Here is a 26,769-nt window from a genome sequence, read left to right on the forward strand (position 1 = left end):
TATATAAGATCCTGAGGGGACTTGACAGGGTGCATGCTGAAAGGAAGTTTCCCATTGTGGGAGAGACTAGAACTAGGGTTTAAAAATAAGGGGTCTCCTATATAAGATGGAGATGAGAAATGTTTTCTCTGAGGGTCATGAATCTTTGGAACTCTCTTCCGCAGAGAGTGATGGAGGCAGGGTCATTGAATATTTTTAAGGCAGAAGTAGATAGATTCTTGACTAATAAGGGAGCCAAAGGTTATCCGGCGGTGGGGGGGAGTAGGGAATTGAATTTGAGGTCACAATGAGATCAACCATGATCTTATTGAATGGTGGAGCAGGCTTGGTGGGCCAAATGGCCTACTCCCCCTAATTTGTATGGTTGCAGAATCTTGATTAAATGTTCTATGGAACGCTTCCAATTTCCCTACGGTTTTATAGGGTTGTTTATTCTGTTGAACCGCAGAGGTCCGTAATGCAGCCGTGGAATCTCTCTGTATGTTGGCTCAGGCCTCTGCCTCTTTCGCTGAGAAGTGCCTGGATTTTCTGGTGGACATGTTCAACGATGAAATTGAGGAGGTGCGGCTGGGGTCGATACACGCTCTGCGCAAAATCTCCTGTCACATCCGACTGCGTGAGGACCAGCTGGACACCGTGCTGGCAGTGCTGGAGGTGAACTTCGTTTAGAATTTTGGCATCCGTCTGCTCCTTGTGCCCTTTGCACCACACAAAATGTCGTAGCAGGCTACAGCACAGAGGAGGCCATCGAGACCACGCTGGCTCTTTGAAAGAACCGTCCAATTAATCCCGCTCCCCCTACTCTTTCCCTGTAGCCCTGTAAATGTTTTCCCCATCAAGATTTTATCCAGTGCTCTTGAAAGTCACTGTCGAATCAGCTTTCCTTTTAACTTGCATTCCTAATCATAATGACTCATTGTGTTTTTTAAAAAAAACTCATTGTTGCCTTTGATTCTTAAATCTTAACTCATTAAACTTAAATTTGTGTCCCCTGATTACCGATGCTTCTGCCACTAGAAACAGCTTCACCTTATCTATTCTAGCATTTCTAATTTTGAACACCACCTTCAGACCTCCTCATCGCCTTCTCTAGGGAGAACAGCCCTGGCTTCAACATGTAATTGGAGTTCCTTGTTCTGATATTTTTCTAGTTAAACCTTTCCCAACCCTCACCAAGTGCCTTGGCATCCATCCTAAAGTGTGGTGCCCAGAATTGAATGCAGTGCTCCAGCTGGGCCCTCACTCCTGATGTAGGAAACTCTTGGCTCAGCGGCTGGGTGGTTAACCTCCACTCCAGCCTCTTCCAAAGTAACTCGAACTAACAGCCCTGAACCCCAGCATTCCCATGTTGTTGGGAACTCCTTCTCCCTCCCCATTTTATTCCATACTCTCCAAGCTGCACTGATTCTTGTTGGAATATGAGGCTAAAGGCACCAATGGTCTTTGCCGTCTAACTCACATGACCCTCTTGAGCATGAATCGTGCAGCATGTGGGAGCATATCCTTACAGGCACAATATATGATTGTGAGTTGTTGCACTGTTTCCCTGATTTCCTTCAGCCCACTGTTGTTGCCTTTTAGTCATCTGGACTCTAACGTCTGGAAATCCCTCCCTAAATCTCTTTTCACCCCTTCTCTCCTTTAACACTCTCCTTAAAACCTACCTGTGTAACCAAGTTCCAGTTCTTTCACCTCCTTATGTGACCCGGTGTCAAATTTTGATTGATAACACTCCTGAGAAACATCTTTGGACGTTGTATTGCTTTTAAGGTACTATATAAATGCAGGTCGTAAATTAATTGAATAAAATTTTAATGTAATGGTTTTGTGGATTTGCATCAGAGAATGGCCGTGAAGGTTTCCAGGTTGTCTTTAACTACACCATTTGAGCCTTTTATATTAAAAGATAACCTGTCAATTTTAATCCAATCCAGTCCCTCATGACCTGGTTGTTTGACATTTGTGCTAAATGACGAACGCAGGTTGCATAGACTGGGCTGGTGTTCCTTTGAGTGTAGAGATTAAGGGGGTGATCTCATTAAGGCGATTAAAAGAGTTTACAGAGTAGATAGCGAGAAACTACTTCCTTTGGTGGGGGAAACTCAGAACAAGGGGGAAGAACCTTTAAGTTAGAGCTGGGTCATTCGGGGTAAAGCCGGGAAGCACTTCTGCACAACAACTGGGCACTTTCATCACCATCCCGCTCCCCAATACTAAAACAAAGGTGCTGAAAATTTCAGAATTGAGGTTGATTAGGTAAGGGTGTTTAGGGATATGGAACCAAGTTGGGTAAGTGGAGATTGAGACACAGATCCGTCGTGATGTAATCGAATGGCAGACAAGGGTCAAAGGGCTGAATGGCCTCACCCTCTTCCTATGACTCTTAATGTCATCAGCTTCTTGGGATGGGTAAATAATAAATATGGTTGATCAATAATCCAAGAACACTCTTGCTTTTAAAATGGGGTTCAATACACTAGGAATAGCAAAGTAATTCTGCTGTCCCTCAAAAGAGAAGTGTGAAATGATTCCCCGGGGCTGGTGTTTTGTTATTCAGTTAACGTTTTTGTTTTACAGGACTCTTCTCGTGACATCCGAGAAGCCTTGCACGAGTTGCTGTGTTACACAAACGTGTCGACGAAGGATGGTATCCACTTGGCTCTGGTCGAGCTTCTGAAGAACCTGGCAAAGTATCCGACCGATCGGAATTCCATCTGGAAGTAAGTCTTTCACTGTGGTTAAATCGTGCCTGGTGATTCCCTGAGACAGGAAGGCCCCCACTTCAAACTTAGTTCTTCAATACAGCAATTTCTGTTGAGAGAATTTTAGAATGGAGGCGTTGCTGGATCAGGAGCAGTGGTAAGCTGCTTGCCACTCCTCCATCTAGAGGTGTTTAAGATGACTTCATACGTTAGAGTTCCTAGGGCGGTGGCTTGCGGGGCTACCTGGAATCCACCTCCCCCTCCCCTGTGATGGGTCAACCCCCTCCGGTCTATTAAAGAGCCAGGCTGATTGACCTTGATATGTTGTGCCTTGCATGTTGCATTCCGAGAGTTGTCTCAGGTTGTCGGAGTCTCCTGCAGTGAACCAACGCTGCTCTACCATCCCTGGGTATATCGTCTTGGAGCCGAATCAACTTCAGGAAAACTCCACCTACATTTGTTCTCAATGACCCCTGATCTATCTCACCAGGCAGGGCTCGATGTGATCAAGATCTATTGGAAGTAACACTGCCTAAAAGGGTGGTGGAAGCGGATTCAGTCGCAACTTTCAAAAGGGAATTGGATCGCTACATGAAAGGTATATATCTGATCAATACAAATCAGCCACGATCAACTGAATGGCAGAATGGGCTTGAAGGACTAAATGGCTCCCTCCTGTTTCTACATTTATTGCTGAAAAGGGAGGTATGTTGCTGAAGATTTTCATCTTGTGCTAATCGGAACAAATGCAAGAATGCGAAATTTCAAACACTCGCAACAATTTATACTACAGGGCAAAAATAATCTGATTGGTTGGCAAGTTGACTCTGGCTGAGGCGTTGTCATGGAGAAGAGCAACGGGGAGCCCCGCAGCCTATCAGAGTCTACTTGCCATCCAATCGGGCTCCCTTTTCTCCTATAATACAGATTGTGCTTGGTTGAAATTTGGCATTCTTGCCTTTGTCCTGATGAGTGCAAGATGAAAAGCTTTGGCAGCATGCCTCTCTTTTCAGCAAGATTCAAGTTCTGTGCTACCAAGCGACTGTTCCTATGTTTGTTTGTAGAAAGAAACGTTTGCAAGACTTGGGGAAAGAGCAGGGGAGAGTGTAAGTAATTGGATTGCTCTTTCAGGTGGCTGACACGATGGACCAAACGGCTTCCTTCTGTGATTTGTGATTCTCTGAATACAGCGCTGTATCAATGATATTTGAAAACTTATACTCTATAACGTTTTGATGGAAAGTTTCGATGAATTTGAGTGAATTTTCTTCTCCTCCTAGATGTCTCAAGTACCTTGGAAGCAGGCACCCCACTCTGGTGCTGCCGTTGGTCCCAGAGTTGCTCAGCACACACCCGTACTTTGACACACCAGAACCAGACATGGACGACCCAGCTTGTATCCGTTTTAACGTCGAATTAAAACGAATGCGTTCATTCTCTCCTTAACAGGGCTAACGTTACTAAAGCTATCACTTTTGCTCAAATGGGGTGTACTGTGAGACTGGTGGAATGGTGGATAAAAGTCATCTCGCTATAAAATATTGAGATGCGATTTAAACTTCCCAGGTTTAAACTTTGGAATTAAAACTGAGAGCACTGCGTTTACCCTTCAGGACTGTCGGTCTCTGAGAGAAAGGCTGGAGGTTCCTCACCTGATTCTGATGATGTACTGTTCACAGACTGTCTCTTTACAGATGCTGGCAGACAAACCATTTCCAGAATTCCAGCTTTATTTTGTTTGGCGGCTTTTGCCTTGACATATAGAAGGCAGAGCCCATCACTGTCTGATAGAATAATTGCACAACCTCATTTGGATCCTGTATTACTCGTGCTGGCTCCCCACCCTCAATGTTGCAGTGAAACCTACCAAAATATCAATGCCTCAGTCTTATTCACATGAGATGTTAAACCGATGACCTCCTTTACGCCCCGTCCCTTCCACAGCTCAGGCGGGCGTAAAAAGATCCCGTGGCACTATTTTTTGAGGAAGAGCGTGGGAGTTCGCTCCCAGTACTTGTTAATTCATTCTGAAGCCAGATGGTGAAGTAGGAAACCGTACACAGGTCCTTTTTACTTAAATGTCGGATTTATTTACAGGATGCATCATTACATATGTCCGTGGATGTACCTACACCACACGGACTGCAGCGGCTCAAGAAGGCAGCTCACCACCACCTTCTCATGGCCAGTTAGGGATGGGCAATAAATGTTGGCCTAGTCAGCGACGCCCATGAATCCCGTGAATTAATATTTTTTTTAAAATGCCTGCCTCCTTCCAAACTAACACCCCGGCCACGATTTTTTGGATGGCGGGGTTTCCCTCCCCGACATCCGAAGAGTCAGCAGGGAACACGTTCCCAATGACGCTGTCTGCCCTGCAGTGCTTTCACGCTCCAATGAGCACTCATTGGCTGCAGGCGGGACTTCTGCCCCTCCCTCAGGAGGAAGTCCCGCCTCAGAGAGCTGTCGGCCAATCTAATTAGCCGGCAGCTCTCTGGTCCCTGCAGCGCCAGAAGCTGCGGTGGACAGGACTGGGACTGCAAGCAGTCCCCAGGGCCCAAGTCCCGGGATTCCAGGAAGAGGTAACTTTTGGGGTCACAGGGTGGGAAAGGTAGAGGGAGGCCTGGGGGGTGGACAGTCAGGTATTGGGGTGTCGGCAGAGAGGTCCTGTAGCTACCGGACCTGAAGGTGGTGGGGTGGGAGGGGAGGTGGTTGTCTGATGTTAAAAGTGGAATGCTGATGGAGACCCCAGGCACTTCCCACCCGAGGGCTGAACCCTATTATTTTTGGGCTTCCTCCATACCCCGGAACTCCTTGCACCAGCCTATAAATTGAGGCTGGGCGGGAAAAGGCCCTTCAGTGGTCAATAATTGATCACTTAAAGGCCTGAGTTGGGGCAAGGCCTCGCCCACCCAAGGATAGAATTGCAGAGAGGTCAGGGTGGGCGGGAACCCAGCAAAGCCCATACGAGGAATTTTATGCTCACCTTCTGCCTACAAACCTGCTGGTGGGGGAGCATAAAATTCTGCCTCCAGTGCCTCAATAGTCTCTCTTTATACATGCTCAAGATACTTAATCAATACCCTTTATAACTTTTATAAATCAAACAGTGCCCTGGCCAATATTTACTTCTCAACCAACACTATTTAGAAAATAATTTATCTGATTCTTATCTCAACGCTGTTTGTGGGACCTTTTGTGTGCAAATTGGCTGCCCCCGCTTCCTATGTGACAACAGGAACTGCACTTCACTTCACTTCATTGGCTGTAAAGCACTTTGGAACGTCCTGAGGTTGTGAAAGACACCGTATAAATGCAAGCCTTCTCATTGTTTGAGGAAAAAGCCCCAACCCTCCTCACTGTGCAGTGCAACTTGCAGCTGCTTACACACCAGATGCTCTCTCTCTGACCCTCCCACCCCTCCCCCCCAATACCCGATAGCAGTCCGCTTGAGTCAGCCCGCAGAACCCAGACACTTGCAATTGTTACCGCAATTGGTACTAATTGGATGGGCACTTGAAGGAAGTAAACTTGTAGGGCTACGAGAGAGTGTCATCACAGACCCGATGGATGGAATGGCCTCCTCCTGGGCCATAATGACTCTGTGCTCCTACAACTCTTCAACCATAACCATTGAAGGCCACGTACAGCCAATATTCCAGTTAGAATCCACCAATTTACAAACCCTTTCTGAAGCGGGGTCTGGCAAACACCCACCCTTCCAGCCCTCCCCCCAACTTGCTGGGTTCTCCAGCTCCCTCTCTCCCCGCAATAATCTCCCCACAAAGATCTCCCTTCAGCAGAGAAGGTTCTCAAGAACCTGTCCCCCATCCTCCTAATCACAGACCATATTCCAAAGCAATCACCTCCTCTCCAGAGCAGAGTGCAAGGCACCCAGTTCTCTGCATTTAAATAGGCTGCCCTTGACCTGGGAGGGCTTGAATCTGACACTGGATGCTAACAATGTTTCATTTTACGACTCCAGATTTTTGGATGAGAAAAGTTATTGTTGAAAAATGAATGAGGGTGAAAATACTCTTATGTTAGAATGTTGGAATGAATGTTTGTACAGGACAGGTTGTCGTCCCTCTAAGAGTGTACACAACTAAAGAAGGTTTCTTAACTCCATATTGTACTAGACATCGCTGTGCTGGTCCTGGTATTTAATGCTGCCAAGACCTGTCCTACTATGTCAGCACTCTTCTCTGATCACACATTCCGACACTATGCCTACCTCCGTGACAGCCTCTCCCACCTGGTGCCACCATTGCAGGTAAGTGACACTGGTAGCAGGCTCAGAAATCTATTCAATGCATGGTTGTTCACAGGATGTGGGCGTCGCTGGCTAGGCCAGCATTTATTGCCCATCCCTAGTTGCCCTGTTCAACCACATGCTGTGGATCTGGAGTCACTTGTAGGCCAGACCAGGTAAGGGCAGCAGATCTCCTTTCCTAGCATTCGTGAACCCGATGGGTTTATGATTCCCATTGAATTCATATTTCACCATCTGCTGTGGTGGGATTTGAACCCGGTTTCCCAGAGACCCTGGGTCTCCTGGTCCAGTGACCATACCACTGTGCCACCACCTCCCCCAGCTGGTGCTGTGAAGAGAATAGTGTGGTGACTGTCACTTGAACAAAGAAGAAATGTTTTCACATGGGGATTTGTCAGAAGGAAAGAGAATCTGCATTTATATAGTGCTCTTCATGCCCTTGGGATGCCTTACTTCTGACGTCTAGTCACTGTTGTCCTGTTGGAGATGCCGTCTTTTATCCCTACATATTCCCCCCCTCCTAACCAAGTAGAGACTGGAGACTGAAGCCTGCTACCCCTGATCTGTACAGCATATTGACTGCCTGTGGCAGCTAGTGGATCGTTTGCCACAAGCATTGCAAATTCAGGCCCGCTGGTACAAAGATGCTGTTGCAGCGGAACACGTGAAGGTGTTCCGCTCTGTTAGACGCTTGACTTGCGGATAAGTACGCCACTCTTACCCTTAGCGGTGAAGAATTGCCTAATCACTGTGATTTTCTTTTGCAGTTGCCAGGCAGGAAGTTGGTGACTGTCTCAGATTCTACCAACCTTGCGTTAAGTGAAGACTCATCCCGGCAGTTTGTGCAGCAAAGCCTTGACCGAGTTCAGAGTATCCAACATCTAGATGCCCAAGGAGCTCAGGATCTTCTGAAGTTAACAATTCGGTGTGAATTTCCAATAATACAATTGCATGATGTTTTATTTAAGCCATATGGTCAGATCATGTTTGTTATAAGTTATTAGAAATGGGCAACAAATGTGGGTGAGTCCAGAACTAGGGGGCACTGTTTTAGAATTAGGGGTCGCCCTTTTAGGGCAGAGATTAGGAGTAATCTTTTCTCTGAGGGTTGTGTGACTTTGGAGCCCTTTGCCTCAGAAGGTGGTGGAGGGGCCATTGAATATTTTTAAGGCAGAGGTAGATAGATTTTTGTTAGGCAAGGGAATCAAAGGTTATCGGGAGTAAAAGGGGAATGTGGAAATCAAAACAAAAAGAAAATCAGCCATGATCTTATTGAGTGGTGGAGCAAGCTCGAGGGGCAGAATGGTCTGACGTATGAGGAGAGATTGAGTCGATCAGGGTTATATTCGCTGGAGTTCAGAAGAATGAGGGGGGATCTCATAGAAATCTATAAAATTCTAACAGGACTAGACAGGGTAGATGCAGGAAGGATGTTCCCGATGGTGGGGGAGTCCAGAACCAGGGGTCACAGCCTGAGGATATGGGGTAGACCATTTAGGACTGAGATGAGGAGAAATTTCTTCGCCCAGAGAGTGGTGAGCCTGCGGATTTCGCTACCACAGAAAGTAGTTGAGGCCAAAACATTGTATGCTTTCCAGAAGGAGTTAGATATAGCTCTTGGGGCGAAAGGGACCAAAGGATATGGGGAGAAAGCGGGAGCAGGCTATTGAGTTGGATGATCAGCCATGATAATGAATGGCGGAGCAGGCTCGAAGGGCTGAATGGCCTACTCCTCCTAGTTTCTGTGTTTCTAAAATAAAGACACCAGCCTTAAAATCTGCACATCATACTTCAGGATGGATGCCAATGTTCAGAGGAGGTTTGCCAGAGTGGAGCCAGGAATGAGGAACTTCAATGATGTGGAGAGGCTGAGGTTGTTCTACGCGCCTTCCTTGGCCATTGAGTCGTAGAGTGGACCTTGAACCCAGAGCACTGGCTCAGAGGCAGTGAGGTTACCCATTGAGCCACAAGAGATAAAAAGTAAACATAGAGAAACTGTTTCCATGGCAGGAGAGTCAGTAACCAGAAGACATAGAAATGGGATAATTGGCAAAAGCAGTTGAGGGAAGGCGAGGAAATATTTTTCTAGGCAGTAAGTTGTTGAGATCTGGAATGTGCTACCTGAAAGGGCGGTGGAAGAAGATTCAATAGTAACTTTCAAAAGGGAATGGGACAAATATTTGAAGAGGAAAGCTGTGCAGGGCTATGGAGAAAGCAAAGGAGTGGGATTAATTGGATAGCTCATTCACAGAGCAGGCACATGTGCGATGGGCTGAATGGCCTCCTCTGGTGTACAATCCCTAACAACCGATACCGAGAACAATCACAAGGCAGCCAGCAACCCTGAGTGTAATCAGCTAAATCATCCCAGGGTAGGATGATATTGAGTTTAGCAGAGGGTTGAAGTTCAGAGCTCAACTTTTATTGATTCAGTTCAGACAGTGCTGCTGACTACAGTTCTTTCTTTTAATCTCCCTTCTCTAAACAGTGACCTGCAGAGACTGGGAGAGCTACAGCCAGAGCTGGCAGGAATAGCAGAGTTTTCTGCCACATATTTGGAGTGCCAGCTCCTCCTTATGAAGGTAGGGTGGTGTGTGCAGTGCTGAAACGCCGCTTCATTGTAACTCTACCTTCCTGCTGACTAACTTTTACAGCCAGTAACTGTGAATGGATTTAGTAGTGGCGTATAAGATAATTGAAATGGGGGAGCAACTGTTTCCAGTGCCAGGTGGGTCAGTCACCGGACGACACACAAATTTAAGATGAATGCCCAAAAGAGCCAGAGCGGAGTTGAGAATTTTACGCAGCGAGTTGTTATGATCTGGAATGTGCTGCCGAAAAGGCTGGTGGAATCAGATTCAATAGTAACTTTCAAGAGGAAATTGGATATACCTATGAATGGAGGAAGGTTGCAAGGTTATGGTGCGTTGTTGGACTACTTGGATAACTCTTTCAAGGAGCCAGCACAGACGTGATGGGCCTAATGGTCTCCTGGACTGTTCGTTTCTCTGGTAGTAGGACAAATGAGTCTTTGATTTATACTTGTTCAAAAAACATCTATCAGATCTAATGTGGGTGCCATGAAATTTGTTCATGGCATGTGGGTGTTGCTGGCTAGACCAGCCTATTCCATATTGCCCTTGAGAAGGTGGTGGTGAGCTGCCGCTTTGAACCCCTGCAGTCCATGTGGTGTAGGTACACCCACAGTGCTGTTAGGGAGGGAGTTCCAGGATTTTGACCCAGCGACAATGAAGGAACGCTGATATATTTCCAAGTCAGGATGGTGAGTGACTTGGAGGGGAATTTGCAGGTGGTCGTATTCCCATCTATCTGCTGTCCTTGTCCTTCTAGATGGTAGGGGTCGTAGGTTTGGAGGTTACTGTCAAAGGAGCCTCGGTGAGTTGTTGCAATGCATCTTGTAAATAGTGCACACTGCTGCCACTGTGCATGGGTGGTGGAGCGAGTGAATTTGAAGGTGGTTGATGGGGTGCCAATCAAGGGGGCTGCTATGCCCTAGATGGTGTCGAGCTTCTTGAGTGTTGTGGGAGTTGCACTCATCCTGGCAAGTGGAGAGTTTACCCTTGGTGTGACATTTGCCATGTTCTGCTCCAGCCTCCTGGTTCAGACCAAGGCCTCTCACTCAGGCCTCTGCTCACTTGTTTACTCTTTACCATTGTGCACCCTCCCACGACCATATCCACCCATAAGGCTCTTCCCTTGAGCGTGGAAAATTAAAGGGAAATTAATTGAATTGTTTAAGATGATTAAAGGATTTCATAGGGTTGATAGAGAGAAACTATTTCCTTTTGTGGGAAAGTCCAGAGTAAGTCTTAATATCAGAGCCAGCCTGCTCAGGACTGATGTCAAGAAGCACTTCTTCACACAAAGGGGAGTGGAAGCCTGGAACTGTCTCCCCTAAAAAGTTGTTGAGACTGAGAGTCAACTGGAAATTTCAAAACTGAAATAGATTTTGGTTAAGCATGTATTAAGGGTTAGGAAACCAAGGTTGGCAAAAGGAGTTGAGGTGCAGTCAGCAATGATCTAAAACACATTCAGTAACTCCTGGGTAGGTTAGAGAAACCATCTTCAAAAAACAGTTAGATGCTACAAAACATTGGGATTGGATGGTCTTTCTATATGGACAATTTTTTAAAAATATATTTGATCTTTGGATGTGGGCACTGCTGACTAGGCCAGCTTTTATTGCCCACCATTAACTACCCTAGAGAAGGTGCTGATGAGCCACCTCCTTGAACCCCTTGAATGGTGAAACAGGCTCAAGTGCCTGAATGGCCTATCCCTGTTCCTATATGTGTTCCTGAAACCCTCTCTTGGTGGCATAGCAGATGTAATCTGGGTTGCCTTCATGCCCCAGTGTTGCCCTTGAGTAAGAGAGTTTTGCTCTGCATTTGGTCCATGCTGATTGAGACTTGGCGTTTTGGCAGATGTTGGGGTCCCTATCTGATATCTCTGCTGTCACCGCTGTTTTGAGTTCAGATAACACAGCAAAGACAAGTCAAATTTAATCTACCCTGTTTATTGGCAAACTGACTGATTAGAGTGAGCCATTGATTTTACTTCTCTGCTCGATTTGAAATCAAAGGATTATAAAACCGGGGCTGGGGAGGTGTTAAACCAGCATTCCGCCCAATCCCTTGTGATTCTCACCGGGTGAGTTAGATTAAACTTGCTCCACAGGGATCAGGCATAAGCCTCTCCTCTTGTGTATCACTCCTGTGTTTTGCACTCGGACGATCTCTAAGTTCTGGCCAGGGGGACCTTTGTTCTTGAGCAGATTTGGAACAGTTCTGTATATTGCTGATATGCGTGTCAAAATGCGTGTGTAATAGAAATGCTGCGACGTTTCTCGACGGAGTGGAATCTGAATGGAAATGTTCTCTTCCCCCGCAGTCTCTTCAGGAGAAGCTGTGGAACGTGGCTGCCCCACTCTATCTCAAACAGAACGCCATGGCCGCTGCTGCAGCTAAAAAGGTTAGAGACATCCAATCCTGGTTCTTTTTTTTGTCACCCACCCGCTTCGCTTGCTTCTTACGGTGAGACATGGGTGTCAGCGTGGCTCAGTGGGTAGCACTCCTGCTTATGAATCAGAAAGTTGTTGTGTTCCACCCTGGAGACTGCAGCAAAAAACCTGGACTGACACTCCAAGAGAAAAAAGGACTTGCAATTCTATAGCACCTCCCATGATCCAGAGTGCTTTTTAAGTGTAATCATTGTTGTTAAGTAGGAAGCATGGTAGCCAATTTGCACACAGCAATCTCTCTCAAACAGCAATGTGATAATGATCAAATAATCTGTATTTGTAATGTTGATTGAGGGATACATGTTGGCCAGGACACCGGGGAGAACCCCTCTGCTCTGCTTCAAAACTGTGCCATGGGATATTTCACGTCCACCTGAGAAGGCGGAGCAGATCTCAGTTTAATATCTCATCCGAAGGACAACACCTCCAACAGTGCAGTGCTCCCTCGGTACTGCACGAGTGTCAGTCTTGATTTTTGTGCTCAAGTCCTGCATCATTACATCATTTAAAAAAATAAATAGGAGCAGAAGTAGGACATTTGGCCCATCAAGTCAGCTCCGCCATTCAATAATGTCATGACTGATCTGATTGTGGCCTTAACTTCACTTTCCTGCCTGCGCCCCATAACCCTCGACTCCCTTGTCAATCAAAAATCTAACTCCACCTTGAATATATTCAATGACCCAGTCTCCACTGCTCTCTGTGGAAGAGAATTCCAAAGGCTGGTGACCCTCTGAAAGGAAAAATTTCTCCTCCCCTCTGTCCAAAATGGGAGATCCCTTATTTTGAAACTCTGCTCCCTAGTTTTAGATTTCCCCCACAAGGGGAAACATCCTCACAGCATCTACCCTGTCAAGCCCCCTCAGGATTTGATATGTTTCAATACAATCACCTCTCATTCTCCTAAATTCCAATGAGTATAGGCCCAACCTGCTCAACCTTTCCTCATAAGACAAACCCCTTAATCCCAGGAATCCGCCTAGTGAACCTTCTCTGAACTGTCTCCAATGCAAGTTTATCCCTCCTTAAGTAGGGAGACCAAATAAGGAATGGGACTTGAACCAGTGCAGTACTGAAGGAATGCTTCAGTGTCGGAGGTGCTGTTTCTCAGATGAGAGGGGGGAAAAAAGCAGGTGGATTTCCCCCCCCCCTTTTTTTGTTGAACAACTAATCTCCCAAGAAAAGATACGTTTAAAAGTGAAGATTATGTTTTCTCTGGGAAATAATGCTGCATTCTTTTCTCTTCCCTTTTAAACAAGCCCAGCCAGAAAAAAAATACCTAGTTGTTTTTGGTTTTATTTATTGAAATACCCTTCTTGCCAAAACATGGCTGTGGGGACCCATGAATTTGGAACATTGCGGCTGCAGGAGGGAGTTTCGCTAAAGGTGACACTTCTTTCGATGTTCACTAGAGGGAGCAACTGGAGCGTAGACTTCATTGCTCGCCTGATAATTTTGTTGCGGGGCAGCTGATTGCTGCTGAGAATCCCACCATTCCTTTAAGCAGTGTCAGCGATGTGTCACGTGCTCTGTTTATCAACGATATAAAGGACTGGTGCACCAAGCCCCCTCGGTGTTTGTTCATCATCCCTGTGCTTGCTGACCCACATTGGCTCCCAGTCTGGCAGTGCCTCGATCTTAAAATTCCCAACCTCGTCGTTCAGAGCTTTGCCCCTCCCTGCCTCAGTTACATCCTCCAGTGACACAGCCCTCCGATATCTCTGCACCAATTCTGGCCTCTCCCTTTTGCCCGATTTTAATGGTCCCACCTTTGGCTGTGTTTTCAGCTGCAAGGGTAAGCTCTGTAATTCCCTCCCTAAACCTCACCGTATATCCACCTCTCTCTCTCTCTCTCTCTCTCTCTCCCTCTCTCTTTCCCTCTCTCTCTCTCTCCCCCTCTCTCTCCCCCTCTCTCTCTCTCTCCCTCTCTCTCTCTGTCTCCCTCTCTGTCTCCCTCTCTGTCTCCCTCTCTGTCTCCCTCTCTGTCTCCCTCTCTGTCTCCCTCTCTGTCTCCCTCTCTGTCTCCCTCTCTGTCTCCCTCTCTGTCTCCCTCTCTGTCTCCCTCTCGCTCTCCCTCTCGCTCTCCCTCCCTCTCTCTCTCCCTCTCTCTCTCCCTCTCTCTCTCCCTCTCTCTCTCCCTCTCTCTCTCCCTCTTTCTCCCTCCCTCTCTCCCTCTCTCTCTCCCTCTCCCTCTCTCTCTCTCCTTCTCCCTCTCCCTCCCACTCTCTCTCCCTCTTTTTTTTAAAATGCTCCTTAAAGCCAGCCTCATTGACCAAGGCTTTGGTCACCTTCCCCACATATTAGTGTCAAAGTTTGTTAGTGCATGTGTGGAGCACATTGGGATGTTTACTACACAAAAGGCGTTATATAAATAAAAGATATTGTTATTGTAAACGGTATAAAACTACCTCAGATGTCAGAAGACATTGGCCCAGGTGTTCCTGTCAGCAGTGAAACGTGTGTGCCCGCTGTTGACTGTGATTGAAACTGTCCAGGAATCTAACAATGTGGGGAATTGGGAGGGCCAAGTGGCAAGTATAATTCTAGCCAAGTATAATCCTGAGCCCACTTTTCCAACATGAACTGAAGATGCATCCCTTAAAGTTAGTCTTCAATTCATTGACTTACCCTGTTTTAAATGGAGCTGTCAACCCCAATACTGCCCAATCTCCACCCCCCACACACCCCGGCCGACAATGGATATTGAATATTGTCGGGGGTGAGGCTGGGGGTGAGCATTGACTTGGGTAGGAGGATGGTGAACATTGTCAGGAGGGGGGTGAGCCTTACCAGGAGGGGAGTTAAACACAGTCAGGAGTGGGGTGAGCATTGTCCGGGGTTGGGGGGTGATGGGGGGGAAGGGTTGTGCGATGTCAGGAGGGACATGAGCATTGTCGGGAGTTGGGATGTGCTGTGTTGGGCTTGCTAGGGTGCTGGACTGCTCTGACACTCCAGCTGATTTACTTCAAGCTACACTCCTGAACAGGCTTCACACCTGCTAGGAAAAGCTCTGAGTAAATGTATGTAAAAACCAGAGTAAGAATAGGACAAACAACCCAAGTCTGTGTGATATGGCCATCTGATTCAAACCCCCCCCTCCCCCCGCCATCTTTCTCTCCCTCCCTCCCTCTTGCTCTGTCTCTCTTTTCCTACAGATTCTGGAGCACACGTATAAGCTGGAGTTTCTGTACAGTGGCCTGGAGAGTAGACACGTCGCAATCATTCACCACATGCGGCTTCAGGCTAAAGCGCTGCAGCTCATTCTGACCGCTCGCACTACGAGAGGGTAAGGAGATGGCTTCGAAATACAGCGCCTGACGAAATACCCAGGAGCGTCCAACAAATTAACCTCATCATTTATAGGCTGGTTAGAATGTGGAATTCACTAGCAAGTAGAGCGTTTGGGCGAATAGATTTAGGCGCAAAGCGGTAGAAGTTACAGTATACTTACAGGCCATGCGACCCAACTAGCCTATTTATAGTCCATGCGGACCTCCTCCCACCCCCTCGTCATCTCACCCTGTCAATATATCCTATTTCTTTTTCCCCCTCATGTCTCTGTTCAGCTTCCCCTTAAATCCATCGATACTATTCACCTCAACCACTGCCTGCGATAGCAAGTTCCACATTCTCCCCACTCTGGGTTAGGACATTTCTCCTGAATTCCTGATTGGATTCATTAGTGACTCTCTTATATTGATGGCCTCAAGTTTTGCTCTGCCTCACAAATGGAGACATTTGCTGTACATCAAGCCCTTTTATAAACTTAGACCTTTCACAGTGGGGGAGATGATGGTGACGTTGAATGTGAGGCCTAGGCTAATGCTCTCCCAGGGTAATCCCACCACGGCAGCTGGTGGAATTTAAATTCAATTAATAAATCTGGAATTGAAAGCTAGCCTCAGTAATGGTGACCATGAAGTTATCATCAGCTGTTGTAAAAAACCCATCCGGTTCGCTAATGTCCCTTTAGGGAAAGAAATCTGCCGTCCTTACCCGGTCTGGCCTACATGTGACTCCCAGACCCTTAGCTGCCCTCTGAAATGGCCGAACAAGCCATTCAGTTCAAGGGCAATTCGGGATGAGCAACAAATGCTGGCCTTGCCAGTGACGCCCACATCCCGTGAAAGAATAAAGAAAAAAATCGGGTCATCCCTCTCTCTTCTAGCTGCCATATTTTGCTGAAGAACAGTGGTCACTACCCTTAAAGCTATCTCATTCCTCAGAAACATCTCAAAGCCAATGAAGCTATCTATATATTAATGTTCTCTTTGGAACAGAGGAGACTGAGGAGAGATTTAGTTGAGGCGTACACAATTATGGGGGGCCTAGATAGAGTACCAGGAAGGACCTATTTCCCTTAACAAAGGTCAATAAACCCGGCAGCGTAGAGTCATTGATAGTGAAAACAGAAAGAGCTAGAAATACTCAGCGGGTCAGAAGCAACTCTGGAGAGAGAAGCAAAGTTTCAGGTCATGACCGTTTGTGAGAATGTGTCATTGAGTGGTAACAGGACAGAAGAAAGGCCATTTGGTCTGCTGGGGCTGTGCCTTCTCTCTGTAAGAGAAACTCAGCTAGTCCTCTTCCCCCCAGCCATTCCCCATAGCCCTGCAATTTCTTTACCCTTCAGGTGCTTATCCGATTGCCTTTTGAAAGCCACGATCAAATCGAACTCCGACACTCTTGGGCAGTGCACTCCAGATTCAACCATTTGCTGTTTTTAAAAATAAAAGGTTTTTCTCATGCGGCCATTGATTCTTTTGCTAATTGTCTTATATGAGGTGCCCTCTGGTTCTTGACCCTTGCACCAATGGGAACAATTTCTTCCCACCTACTCTGACAGGACCATAGAACTACCGAAAAGTCACAACACAGAAAGAAGCCATTCAGCCCATCGTGTCTGCACCAGCCAAAAAAAAAACTAGCTGCTTATACTAATCACACCTTCCAGCACATGGTCCATAGCCTTGCAGGCTACAGCAGGTCAGGTGTAGATCCAGGTGCCTTTTAAATGAGCTGAGGGTTTCTGCCTCCACCACCAAACCAGACAGCAAATTCCAGACACCCACCGCCCTCTGGGTGAAGAAGTTTCTCCTCATGTCCCCTCTAATCCTTCGCCCAATCGCCTTAAATCTGTGCCCCCTGGTAACTGACCCCTCTGCTAGGGGAAACAGATTTTTCCGGTCTAACCTATCTAGGCCCCTCATAATCTTGTACACCTCAATTAAGTAACCCACAGCCTCCTCTGTTCTGAGGAAAGCAACCCTAGCCTCTCCAATCTCTCCTCATAGCTGCAATTTTCAAGCCCTGGCGACATTCAGACCCCTCGTGATTTTGAACACCTCTACCAGATCCTCTCAGCATTCTCTTCAATAAGGAGAGCAGCCGCAGCTTCTCCAGCCTATCCATGTAACTGATGTCCCTCATCCCTTTCTCAGCTGATGCAGACTCCCCATGGGCTGAATGGCCTCCTAGGCCATAAATTTGTACGATTCTATGAATGCAAACATGTCTTCAATAAGTTCTACTTCTTGCTGTTTGCCCTTTCCTTTCTAGGATGGAAACCCTGATAAACATGTGTGAGAAGTTTTTGCAGGAGATTGAGGCCTTTCCAAGGTAAACTGTTCCACTATTTGAGAATTTGAATTCAGTTTGTATTTTTTTTTTTAAAGTGTGGAATATGAAGTCGGTGTCATTAAAAATGACCATGAAGCTGCCAGATTGTTGTATAAAAACCCGTTCTGGTTTTACTAATGTCCTTGGCTGAAGGGGAGATGAGTGCAGCAATGGCCTCAGTGCCACTCTGAAGATCCAGTCAACCTAGAGGGTTTACAGCACTGATCCCAATCCATTGCCAACAGGGATGGGATCAGGGTGTGCCCGTGGGGGGAGGGGTGGCGAAGGGGTGAGATCGGGATGCACCCACGGGGATTGGGGAAGGGAAGGGATCGGGGTGCGCCTCCGGGGGTGGTGGGGGAGGGGATGGGATTGGGGTGCGCCCGTGAGGGATGCAATGGGATTGTGGTGTGTCTGCGGGGGAGTGATGGGATTGGGATGCAGAGTGTCTCGCCCCCACCCCTGTCTCACCCTCGCTCTTAACATCTTCGCTACATCTCCCCAACTCCATTGTGTCATGTCAGTTGTTCCAGCATTGTGTATTAATTGTTCCTTTTCCCTTTGCTACTTCCAGATACTTTGCGTCAGAACTCCAGTACTTGCAGGAGAGCTTTGTTGAGAAGCTGCTGGAAGTTATGCCAAGACTCGTGGCCTGCAAGCCAGCGGAGATGGTGAAGATCCTTCAGACCACTCTCCGGCACAGCAACTTCCTCCTCCTAGAACTCCCAGAGCAGGTTAGCTTTCAGTCCAGAGGTTTTTATCTTTTTTTACTGTTATGCTGACAGTGTTGGCAAGGCGAGATTGCTTTCATGTGCTATGGACAGCAAAATGGAGGTAGAGACATCGAGAAGGTTTTTTAAAAAAGAAAAATCTTTCTTGGGAAATAGGGATCTAAATAGGTTAGAGGAGTAAAGGGATCAAGGAATGCAAAGGTTATTTTCCTTGGAGCAAAGCAGATTGAGGGGAGATTTGATAGAGGGGGACAAGGTTATGGCAGGTTTAGATAAGGTAGACAAAGAAAAGCTATTCCCATTTGCTGATGGTGCAAGCACTAGGGGCGGGCACAGATTGAAGGTTTTGGGCAAGAGATACAGGGGGAATGTGAGGAAGAACCTTTTTACACAGCGAGTGGTAATGATCTGGAACCCGCTGCCCACCAGGATGGTGGAAGTGGAGATGATGAATTATTTCAAAAAGAAATTGGATGAGCAATGGAAGGAAATAAACCTACAGGGATAGAGCGGGGGAATGGGACTGACTGAATTGCTCTACAGAGAGCCAGCATGGACTCAATGGGCTGAATGGCCTCATTCTGTTCTGTAATGACTGTATGACTTGATAAATTGCTAAAAGTAGCGATGTATGTTAATGGCCATTTTAAAAACAAAGCAAACTCTAGGGTTTATTTCTAGAGGGATAGAATTGAAAGCAGAGCAGTTATACTGAACTTGTATTGAACATTGTTTAGATCACACTTGGGGTTACTGTAAACCGGCAAGCCGCCATATTATAGAATCGATATGGAGGCACTGGAGAAGTGGCAAAAAAAAAGATTTGCAAGGATGATACCAGAACTGAGTTATACCTGTTGGGAAAGGATGAACAGGCTGGGTCTGTTGAAAGGAGGTGACCTAATAGAGACCTTTTAAACTATGAAAAATTTTGATAGAATAGACACAGCGAATACGAACCAGGAGCAGGAGTAGGCCATTCAGCCCCTCGAGTCTGCTCCGCCATTTAATAAGATTATGGCCAATCTGATAGTAAACTCAAATCTGCATCCCACCTACCCCCCCGATAACCTATCACCCCCTTGCTTACCAAGAATGTAGCTCGCTCTGCCTTAAAAATATTCAAAGACTCTGTTTCCACCGCCTTTTCAGGAAGAGAGTTTCAAAGACTCACGGCCCTCTGAGAGAAAATTTCACCTCATCTCTGTTTTAAATGGGCGACCCCTTATTTTTGAACAGTGACCCCCTAGTTCTAGATTCTCCCACAAGAGGAAACACCCCCTCCACATCCACCCTGTCAAGACCCCTCAGGATCTTATGTTTCAATCAAGACGCCTCTTAATCTTCTAAACTCCAGCAGATACAAACCTAGTCTGTCCAACCTTTCCTCATCAGACAGTGGTGGGGTAGAGCAAAACTAGAGGCCGTGAATATAAAAATCCAATCGGGAATTCAGAAGAAACTTCTTTACCCAGAGAGCAGTGAGAACATGGAACTCACTACCACAGGGAGCGGTTGAGGTGAATAATATAGATGTATTTAAGGAAAGGCTAGATAATGCTATGAGGGAGAAGGGTATAGAAGGATATGGGGTGAGATGATAAGGATGGAGACAATGCTTGAGTGGAGCATAAACACCAGCGTGGACTGGTTGGGCCAAATTGTCTGTTTCTGTGCCATATATCCTGTGTAATCCTATGTTTAAAAAGAAAGTTAATGTGAGCAGCCAGGATGAGCTGCAGTGCTTCGGTCTGAAGCTGCCTGTAGTGGGTTGTCACCGCGAGACTGCCCTCCAAGCGACTGCACAGAAACTTCAGCTTGTATACGTGCTCCAGAATAGCGGGGAGAGAGAGAGACAATCTGGGAAAGGGAAGGGCGAGGGCTGACCTGACAGACATCTCAGGGCATCTCGGTTTGATGACACCTCCAAGATGTTACCCACTCTCTGGCTGAAGAAGTTTTTCCAGAAGTCCTAATTAGATTTTTTTTTATGAGCTGGTATTCTGGAAGGAAGAGATCAGATGAAGCAACAAGTGTGTCTGCTTCTAATACTGGGCTAATCCTTTTGTTTCGCAGGTGCACCGGGCCTCTGCGACCATCATTGAGCCAACGGGAGAGTCTGACAACCCCCTGAGGTTCACATCTGGCCTGGTGGTAGCCCTGGATGTCGATGCCACGTTAGAACATGTCCAGGATCCCCAGAACACTGTTAAGGTGCAGGTAGGTCACCACAATGAATGGGACATCCACATTGTCTGCTAGCAGTCTTTAGCTCTGTAGAATTCTCTACCTGAGAGTTCTGTGGATGCTCAGCTTTTGTGTGTATTGAAGGCTGAAGTTGATAGATTCCTGGAAACCAAAGGAATCAGGGACTGTGGGAGTCAGGTGGGAAAATGGCACTGACATTGAAGATCAGCTATGGTCCCACCGAATGGTGGAGCAGGCTAGAGGGGCTGAATGGCCTACTCCTGCTGCTACTTATGTTCTTACTTACTTACAGGTGGTCATTTGGAAGCTCAAACATTTACAGTTGTGGTTTGTGGTCACCCAAAATCAATATAGGAACAGAAGGAGGCCATTCAGCCCCTCAAGCCATTGTTCAGTGAGATCATGGCTGATTTGTATCTTGGCTCTATCCACTTGCCTTGATTCCATAGCCCTTTGCCTAACAAAAATCGCTCAATCTCAGGCTTGAAAGGTTCAATTTAAACCCCAGCCTCAACTGATTTTTTATTTTGCGAGAGCATTCCAGATTTCCACACCCCTTTTGTGTGAAGAAGTACTTCCTGACATCACCCCTCAACAGCCTGGCTCTCATTTTAAGGCTTGTTTAAGTCTTTGTTCTGGATTCTCATGTCCCGCACCACCCCCCCACCCCCCCACCCCTGCCCCGAACCATAGGAAATAGTTTCTCTCCTATCTATCATGTCAAATCTTTTAATCATCTTAAACAACTCAAGGGAATACAAGCCAAGCCTGTTCTCATCATTTTTAAACCCCAGTATAATTCTGGTGAATTTGCACTGTACCCCCTCCAAGGCTATTGTATCTTTCCTGAGATGCCAGGCCCAGAATTGAGCACGAAGATAAAAAATAAAATACTGCAGATGCTGGAAATCTGAAATAAAACCAGAAAATGCTGAAAAAAAACTCAGCGGGTCTGACCGCATCTGTGGAGAGAGAAACAGAGTTAACGTTTCGAGTCCGTATGACTCTTCCTCAGAGCCTTAGGAGTCATATGTACTTGAGGCATTGACTCTGCCAGAATTGAGTGCGTTGCTCTAGGTGAGGCCTTACCAAGGCTCTGAACAATTATCCTCCTCCTCTTCCTTCAGGTATCATGCCCTAAGAGGGTGTTGGCAACCATGGACTTCCATTGGATTGGTCCATGATGATGCTTGGCAAAGCGCTGCAGCGGTTTGCCACTGCCTTTCTGCAGTATGGCTGACCAGGAAACTCTCCCACTCTTGCCGCCTGCCATCGGGCGTATTGGAAGGATTTACAGGCTGATAATCAACCTGTTTGACCACGTTATGAACGCACCTTCCATGACCAACCATCAAGTCCTGAAGTGAGACTTGAACCTGGAGCTTCTGGCCCAGAGGTAGGGAAGCTGCCCAGCGTGAACAGCTATAGATGATCAATTGGCAGTTTAAAAAGGATCAATAACTGTTGGAATTGATTATTGGGTGATTATTATCCTATATTGCCTTCTCCGTGTCCCACTTCCTGCAGTCTCTCTTTGTAACTGAGCCATCAGTTGAGTCAGCCTAAGTTGCACCCTGTCCAGTGTCTGAACACCTTCCTTGTGTCCAAGTTTTAAAATCATCCAATCCCCTTATTTAAGAGTTGTATCATACACCACAGGAGGCCATTCAGCCCGCATGTCCGTGCCAGCTCTCTAGAAGAGAGTTTCACCTAGTCCCTCTCCCCTGCCTTTTCACGGTAGCCCTGCAATTTTCTTCTCTTAAGATAATTATCCAGTGTTCTTTTGAGAACCACAATTGAATCATATTTTAGACCCTAATCACAAGACCTCCAGGAACAACTATAGATGATCAATTGGCAATTTAAAAAGGGATCGATCCTATTGGAATTGATGATTAGGTTATTAGACGATTGTTGACCTATATTTCTTGCAAATGATGAAAAACCATTACTTCAGTACCTATGTTCTTATACACACAATCCTGTGAAGAAAGGGGTCCTTTCTCTTCCAGTACTTGATGCCTCGCTGTATCTTTCACCTCCGTTTCTCAATCTTAATAATTTAGGAACTCTCAGTACTGGGAAAGATCTTTTGCGATCATGGTATTTAAGAAATATCACATCCCACGTTCAAAATCATGAGAGGTCTGAACAGATAGGGAGAAACTGTTCCCATTGGCGGAAGGTTCCGGAACCAGTGGGCACAGATTTAAGGCAATTGGCAAAAAGAAGCAATGGTGCCTTGAGGGAAAACATTTTTACACAGTGAATAATAAGGGTCTGGGGTGCGAGTCATTTGAGGCTTTCAAAAGAGCATCGGATAATTATCTGAAGAGAGAAAATTTACAGCGCCAAGGGAAACGGGTGGGTGGATGGGACTAGGGGTGAATTGCTCTTTCAGAGATCCAGCACGGATACAACAGGCCCAATGTGCTGTGTAACCATTCTATGATTCAATAACATTCACGCCAATTTTTCTTTTCATGCTTATCAAACTCTTTCATTCTACACAGTGAGGTGGGGCGGCTAATGTAAATGAAGTTACCTTTGGTGTCACTTGCAGATCGTGTATCCTGATGGGCAGGCCCATGTAATCCACCCCAGACCGGCTGATTTTCGAAATCCTGGGCCTGGAAGACACAGATTGATTACACAAGTCTATCTCTCACACACCGCCTGGACAGGTAACTTGTTTAGTACCGAGTAGCAGCAGCAACAACTTACTGTAACACAGGGCTGAAAATAAAGCTACGCTGCTTCACAAGAGGAGCAATCGGAAAAGGGCGTAGAGTGCAAAAAAGGACTTACAAGGATGATAGCAGAACTGAGACGTGATACCCATCAGGAAAGACTGAACAGGCTGGGGCTCTTTTCTCTAGAAAAGAGAAGGCTGAGGGGCGACCTGACCGAGGTCTTTAAAATGATGAAGGGTAGATGTAGACATGTTTTCACTTGCGGGCAAGTCCAAAACAAGGGCCCATAAATGTACGGCAGTCCCTAATATATCCAATCGGGGAATTCAGGAGAAACTTATTTACCTAGAGAGTGGGGAGAATGTGGGACTCACTCCCACAGAGTTGTTGAGGTGCATAGCATAGGTGCATTTAAGGGGAAGCTGGATAAATTAAAGGGAGAAATGAATAGAAGGATATGATGAACCTTTGATGTTCAATGGCATTACCATCACTGAATCCCCCACTATCAACATCCTAGGGGTTACCATTGACCAGAAACTGAACTGGACTAGCCATATAAATACTGTGGCTACAAGAGCAGGTCAGAGGCTAGGAACCCTGTGACAAGTGACTCACGCCCTGACTCCCCACAGTCTGTCCACCATCTACAAGGCACAAGCCAGAAGTGTGATGGAACACTCTCCACTCGCCGGGATGAGTGCAGCTCCAACAACATTCGAAACTTGACACCGTCCAGGACAAAGCAGCCCGCTTGATTGGCACCATGTCCACAAACCTTCACTCCCTCCACCACCGATGCACAGTAGCAGCAGTGTGTACCATCTACAAGATGCAATGCAGGAATTCATCAAGCCTCCTTAGACAGCACCTTCCAAACCCCGTGACCTCTACCATCTAGAAGGACAAGGACAGCAGACACATGGGAACACCACCACCTGGAAGTTCCCCTCAAGTCACTTACCATCCTGACTTGGAACTATATCACCGTTCCTTCACTGTCACTGGGTCAAAATCCTGGAACTCCCTAACAGCACTGTGGGTGCACCCACACCACATGGACTGTAGCGGTTCAAGAAGGCAGCTCACCACCGCCTTCTTGAGGGCAACTAGGGATGGGCAATAAATGCTGGTCCTGCCAGCGAAGCCCATATCCTCTGAATGAATAAAACAAAACAGGGGTGAGAGGAGGCTCACGTGCAGTATAAATACCAGTTTCTGTGCTGTAAATTATATGTCTAAAAATGGGCACTGACCCAAAGAAGGAAATATGAGGTGGGGTGGTGGGGGGGAATGACCAGAAGCTTAGTCAAATAGTTAGTATTTAAGGAGGGTCTTAAAGGAGGGGGAGGTGAACAGGATGAGTTTAGAGAGTGAATTCCAGACCATGGGGTCTAAATTCTGACGGCAATATGGCTGCTAAGGGGGTGGTGGTTGGGAGGTAGGGGTGTGATTTAAAGTCTGAACTGAAGGATTATCTGAAGAGGTTTGCAGATGAAGGAAAGGTGGTTACAAGTGAAGATATACAGCACTTTTTTGAAGAGCTTCAGTCAAAGAAGTGGAGGCGTGTGGAAGGAATGCAGTACTTTTGCAGTTAAAGCATAGACTAAAGTACAGATTACAGCCCCAAATAGAAAACATTGATTGCTCAGATCTAAAGAAGAAGAAATGGGTTCTCAATAATAGCAATTTAAAAATAACTAGTTAATTACTAGTGGGGTAGGCGCACAAGAGACCAGAGTTAGAAGAATGGAAATTTTTAGGGTTAGGGTTTGTGGGAGTTTTTTTTAATTCCTTCATGGAATGTGAGTCACTGGCAAGGCCAGTGTTTATTGCCTGCCCCTATTTGTCCTTCGTTCAAACGGAAAGAATCGCAACTCATTCCTGCAGTAGCTCCATACACAGATACTATAAACCAATTAAAATAGGAGGCGATTTGAAGACCTTTTGTGCTCAATTTTATTTGTCCTTTGCTGTGTTGTTTGCCCCCCCCCACCCTTTGCCGAAACGCTGACCCTTACTGAGCTTTGGTTCCTCCCACCCTTGAGGCAGAAGTCAAAATGATGATTGAGACAACCAACAGATGAGGTGTGTGGGTGTGTGCGCACCTTTTAATGCCAACAACAAGAATAACTTGTATTTGTAGAGCGCCTTTAATAAGCCCAAGGCGCTTCACAGAAGAAGAGAGGGGCAGAGAGGTTTGGATAATCACTTTTTTTTATTTGCTCCTCTCCCGCAGAACCTTGTCAGATAGAGGTGAGATTGCTGCTGGCCTACAGTTCGAGTAGGAGCAGGACGTCCAGTTTGAGTCCGGCTTGCAGAGCAGCCTGGAATGATAGCATGGATGGTTTACCGCAGACAGATAATGTCATTGAGGGCACCATTAATCTCAGCAAACACGTCAAGGTCTACCTAATGCCCAAGACGGCCAGGCGTTGAGGATCAGTGGTGCTGGGGAGGGGCAAGAGGCAAAAAAAAAAGGACTCAACCGAGCTAGAGAAAGCAGCTAAAAGACGAGAGTTTGACAGAATGTGAACCAGTCGACGGGAGCAACTTCAGCCGTGAGTTAATACATTGCGGCGTGCAGAGATTGTAGACCATATGAGAGCAACCTCGGATGTTACTCATGAGTACTGAGAAGTCCGCATCGCCTAACTGGTAACAGGAATGTTGAAACCAAACGAGATCAACAAACCCTTAGACAATTCTTGTGCTGCCTTTCAAATATTTTTCAGTTCTATGCCGTTCCAAATCCTGAACTGTCCTGGCAAAGGTGAGAGACTTGACCATTAATGAGGAACTGTGTAGATTTTTGGAAACGAGTATTTTTGGAACAATTGACTTTTTTTTCCTTTTATTGAAGATTTGATATGAATATTTTAAGATTCTGAAAGTGTTTTGTTTGTGGGGGTGCATCAATTTCACTGGAGATTTGGTTTGGAACTCGCTGCCCCGCACTAAAGCTCTTGACGCCTCCGTGATCGAATTCTGTGTTTCCTTTAGCACAACAGGCTGGGAACTGACGCCAGTTCCTTTCTGGGCAAGTCGACCAAGACCGAGGTCGGTATTAAAAAATCAGCTGGGTCTGGGCCAGCTCGTGGAGCTGGGGTGCTACAGAGCTGGCAAATCTCCTTGGGCCGGGGAGGGAGCAGTGGGAAGGGCGTGGAGCCAGGTTTCCTGATCGCTATCCGGTCACTGTCCTTCAGGCTGGAAAACTCCAGGGATGAGGGTGAGATTGAGTTTGACGGGCTTATCTCCCACATGGAATAACCTTCTGGCACAAATTGAGAGTCGTCATTCAATAGGTATCAGGACCAGTGAACGTTTGTGGAATCACGTCCGAGTTTAAGATAGTGCCTTAATTTTAAATAGGGTTCAGAATTTAGGGGGCAGGAACCCTTAATATCGCGACAGCACAGCTTTAATAACAGGAGCCTAATATACTCCCTGCCTGACACACCAGCTCCCTGAGCTTCTCCCATATATATTGAATAATGCAGTTTGG

At 46.5% G+C, this 26,769-nt stretch overlaps 2 protein-coding genes across 6 annotated transcripts in view; both read left to right on the forward strand.

The window, feature by feature from the left end:
• Positions 1-26,769, forward strand: part of LOC144682565 (BTB/POZ domain-containing protein KCTD14-like) — a 1,380,231-nt gene that overhangs the window by 544,776 nt on the left and 808,686 nt on the right. The gene's annotated exons all lie outside the window — the stretch shown is intronic.
• Positions 1-26,769, forward strand: part of ints4 (integrator complex subunit 4) — a 445,537-nt gene that overhangs the window by 39,098 nt on the left and 379,670 nt on the right. For 2 of the 3 annotated variants that reach the window (XM_078544961.1, XM_078544964.1), the window contains exons 11-23: positions 449-654; positions 2,578-2,720; positions 3,983-4,098; positions 6,842-6,975; positions 7,743-7,900; positions 9,464-9,557; positions 11,887-11,967; positions 15,172-15,302; positions 17,573-17,632; positions 18,207-18,366; positions 20,440-20,583; positions 23,135-23,255; positions 25,504-26,147. In XM_078544961.1, coding sequence (XP_078401087.1) covers positions 449-654; positions 2,578-2,720; positions 3,983-4,098; positions 6,842-6,975; positions 7,743-7,900; positions 9,464-9,557; positions 11,887-11,967; positions 15,172-15,302; positions 17,573-17,632; positions 18,207-18,366; positions 20,440-20,583; positions 23,135-23,255; positions 25,504-25,703 — 1,748 coding nt within the window. In that variant the 3' untranslated portion in view covers positions 25,704-26,147. Of the gene's footprint in view, positions 1-448; positions 655-2,577; positions 2,721-3,982; positions 4,099-6,841; positions 6,976-7,742; positions 7,901-9,463; positions 9,558-11,886; positions 11,968-15,171; positions 15,303-17,572; positions 17,633-18,206; positions 18,367-20,439; positions 20,584-21,698; positions 21,781-23,134; positions 23,256-25,503; positions 26,148-26,769 lie in introns of those variants that run through there. The other variant, XM_078544963.1, reaches the window with a different exon arrangement.

Source organism: Cetorhinus maximus, chromosome 7 (assembly GCF_964194155.1).
Source record: "Cetorhinus maximus chromosome 7, sCetMax3.hap1.1, whole genome shotgun sequence".
In the NCBI taxonomy this organism is placed as follows: Eukaryota; Metazoa; Chordata; class Chondrichthyes; order Lamniformes; family Cetorhinidae; genus Cetorhinus; species Cetorhinus maximus.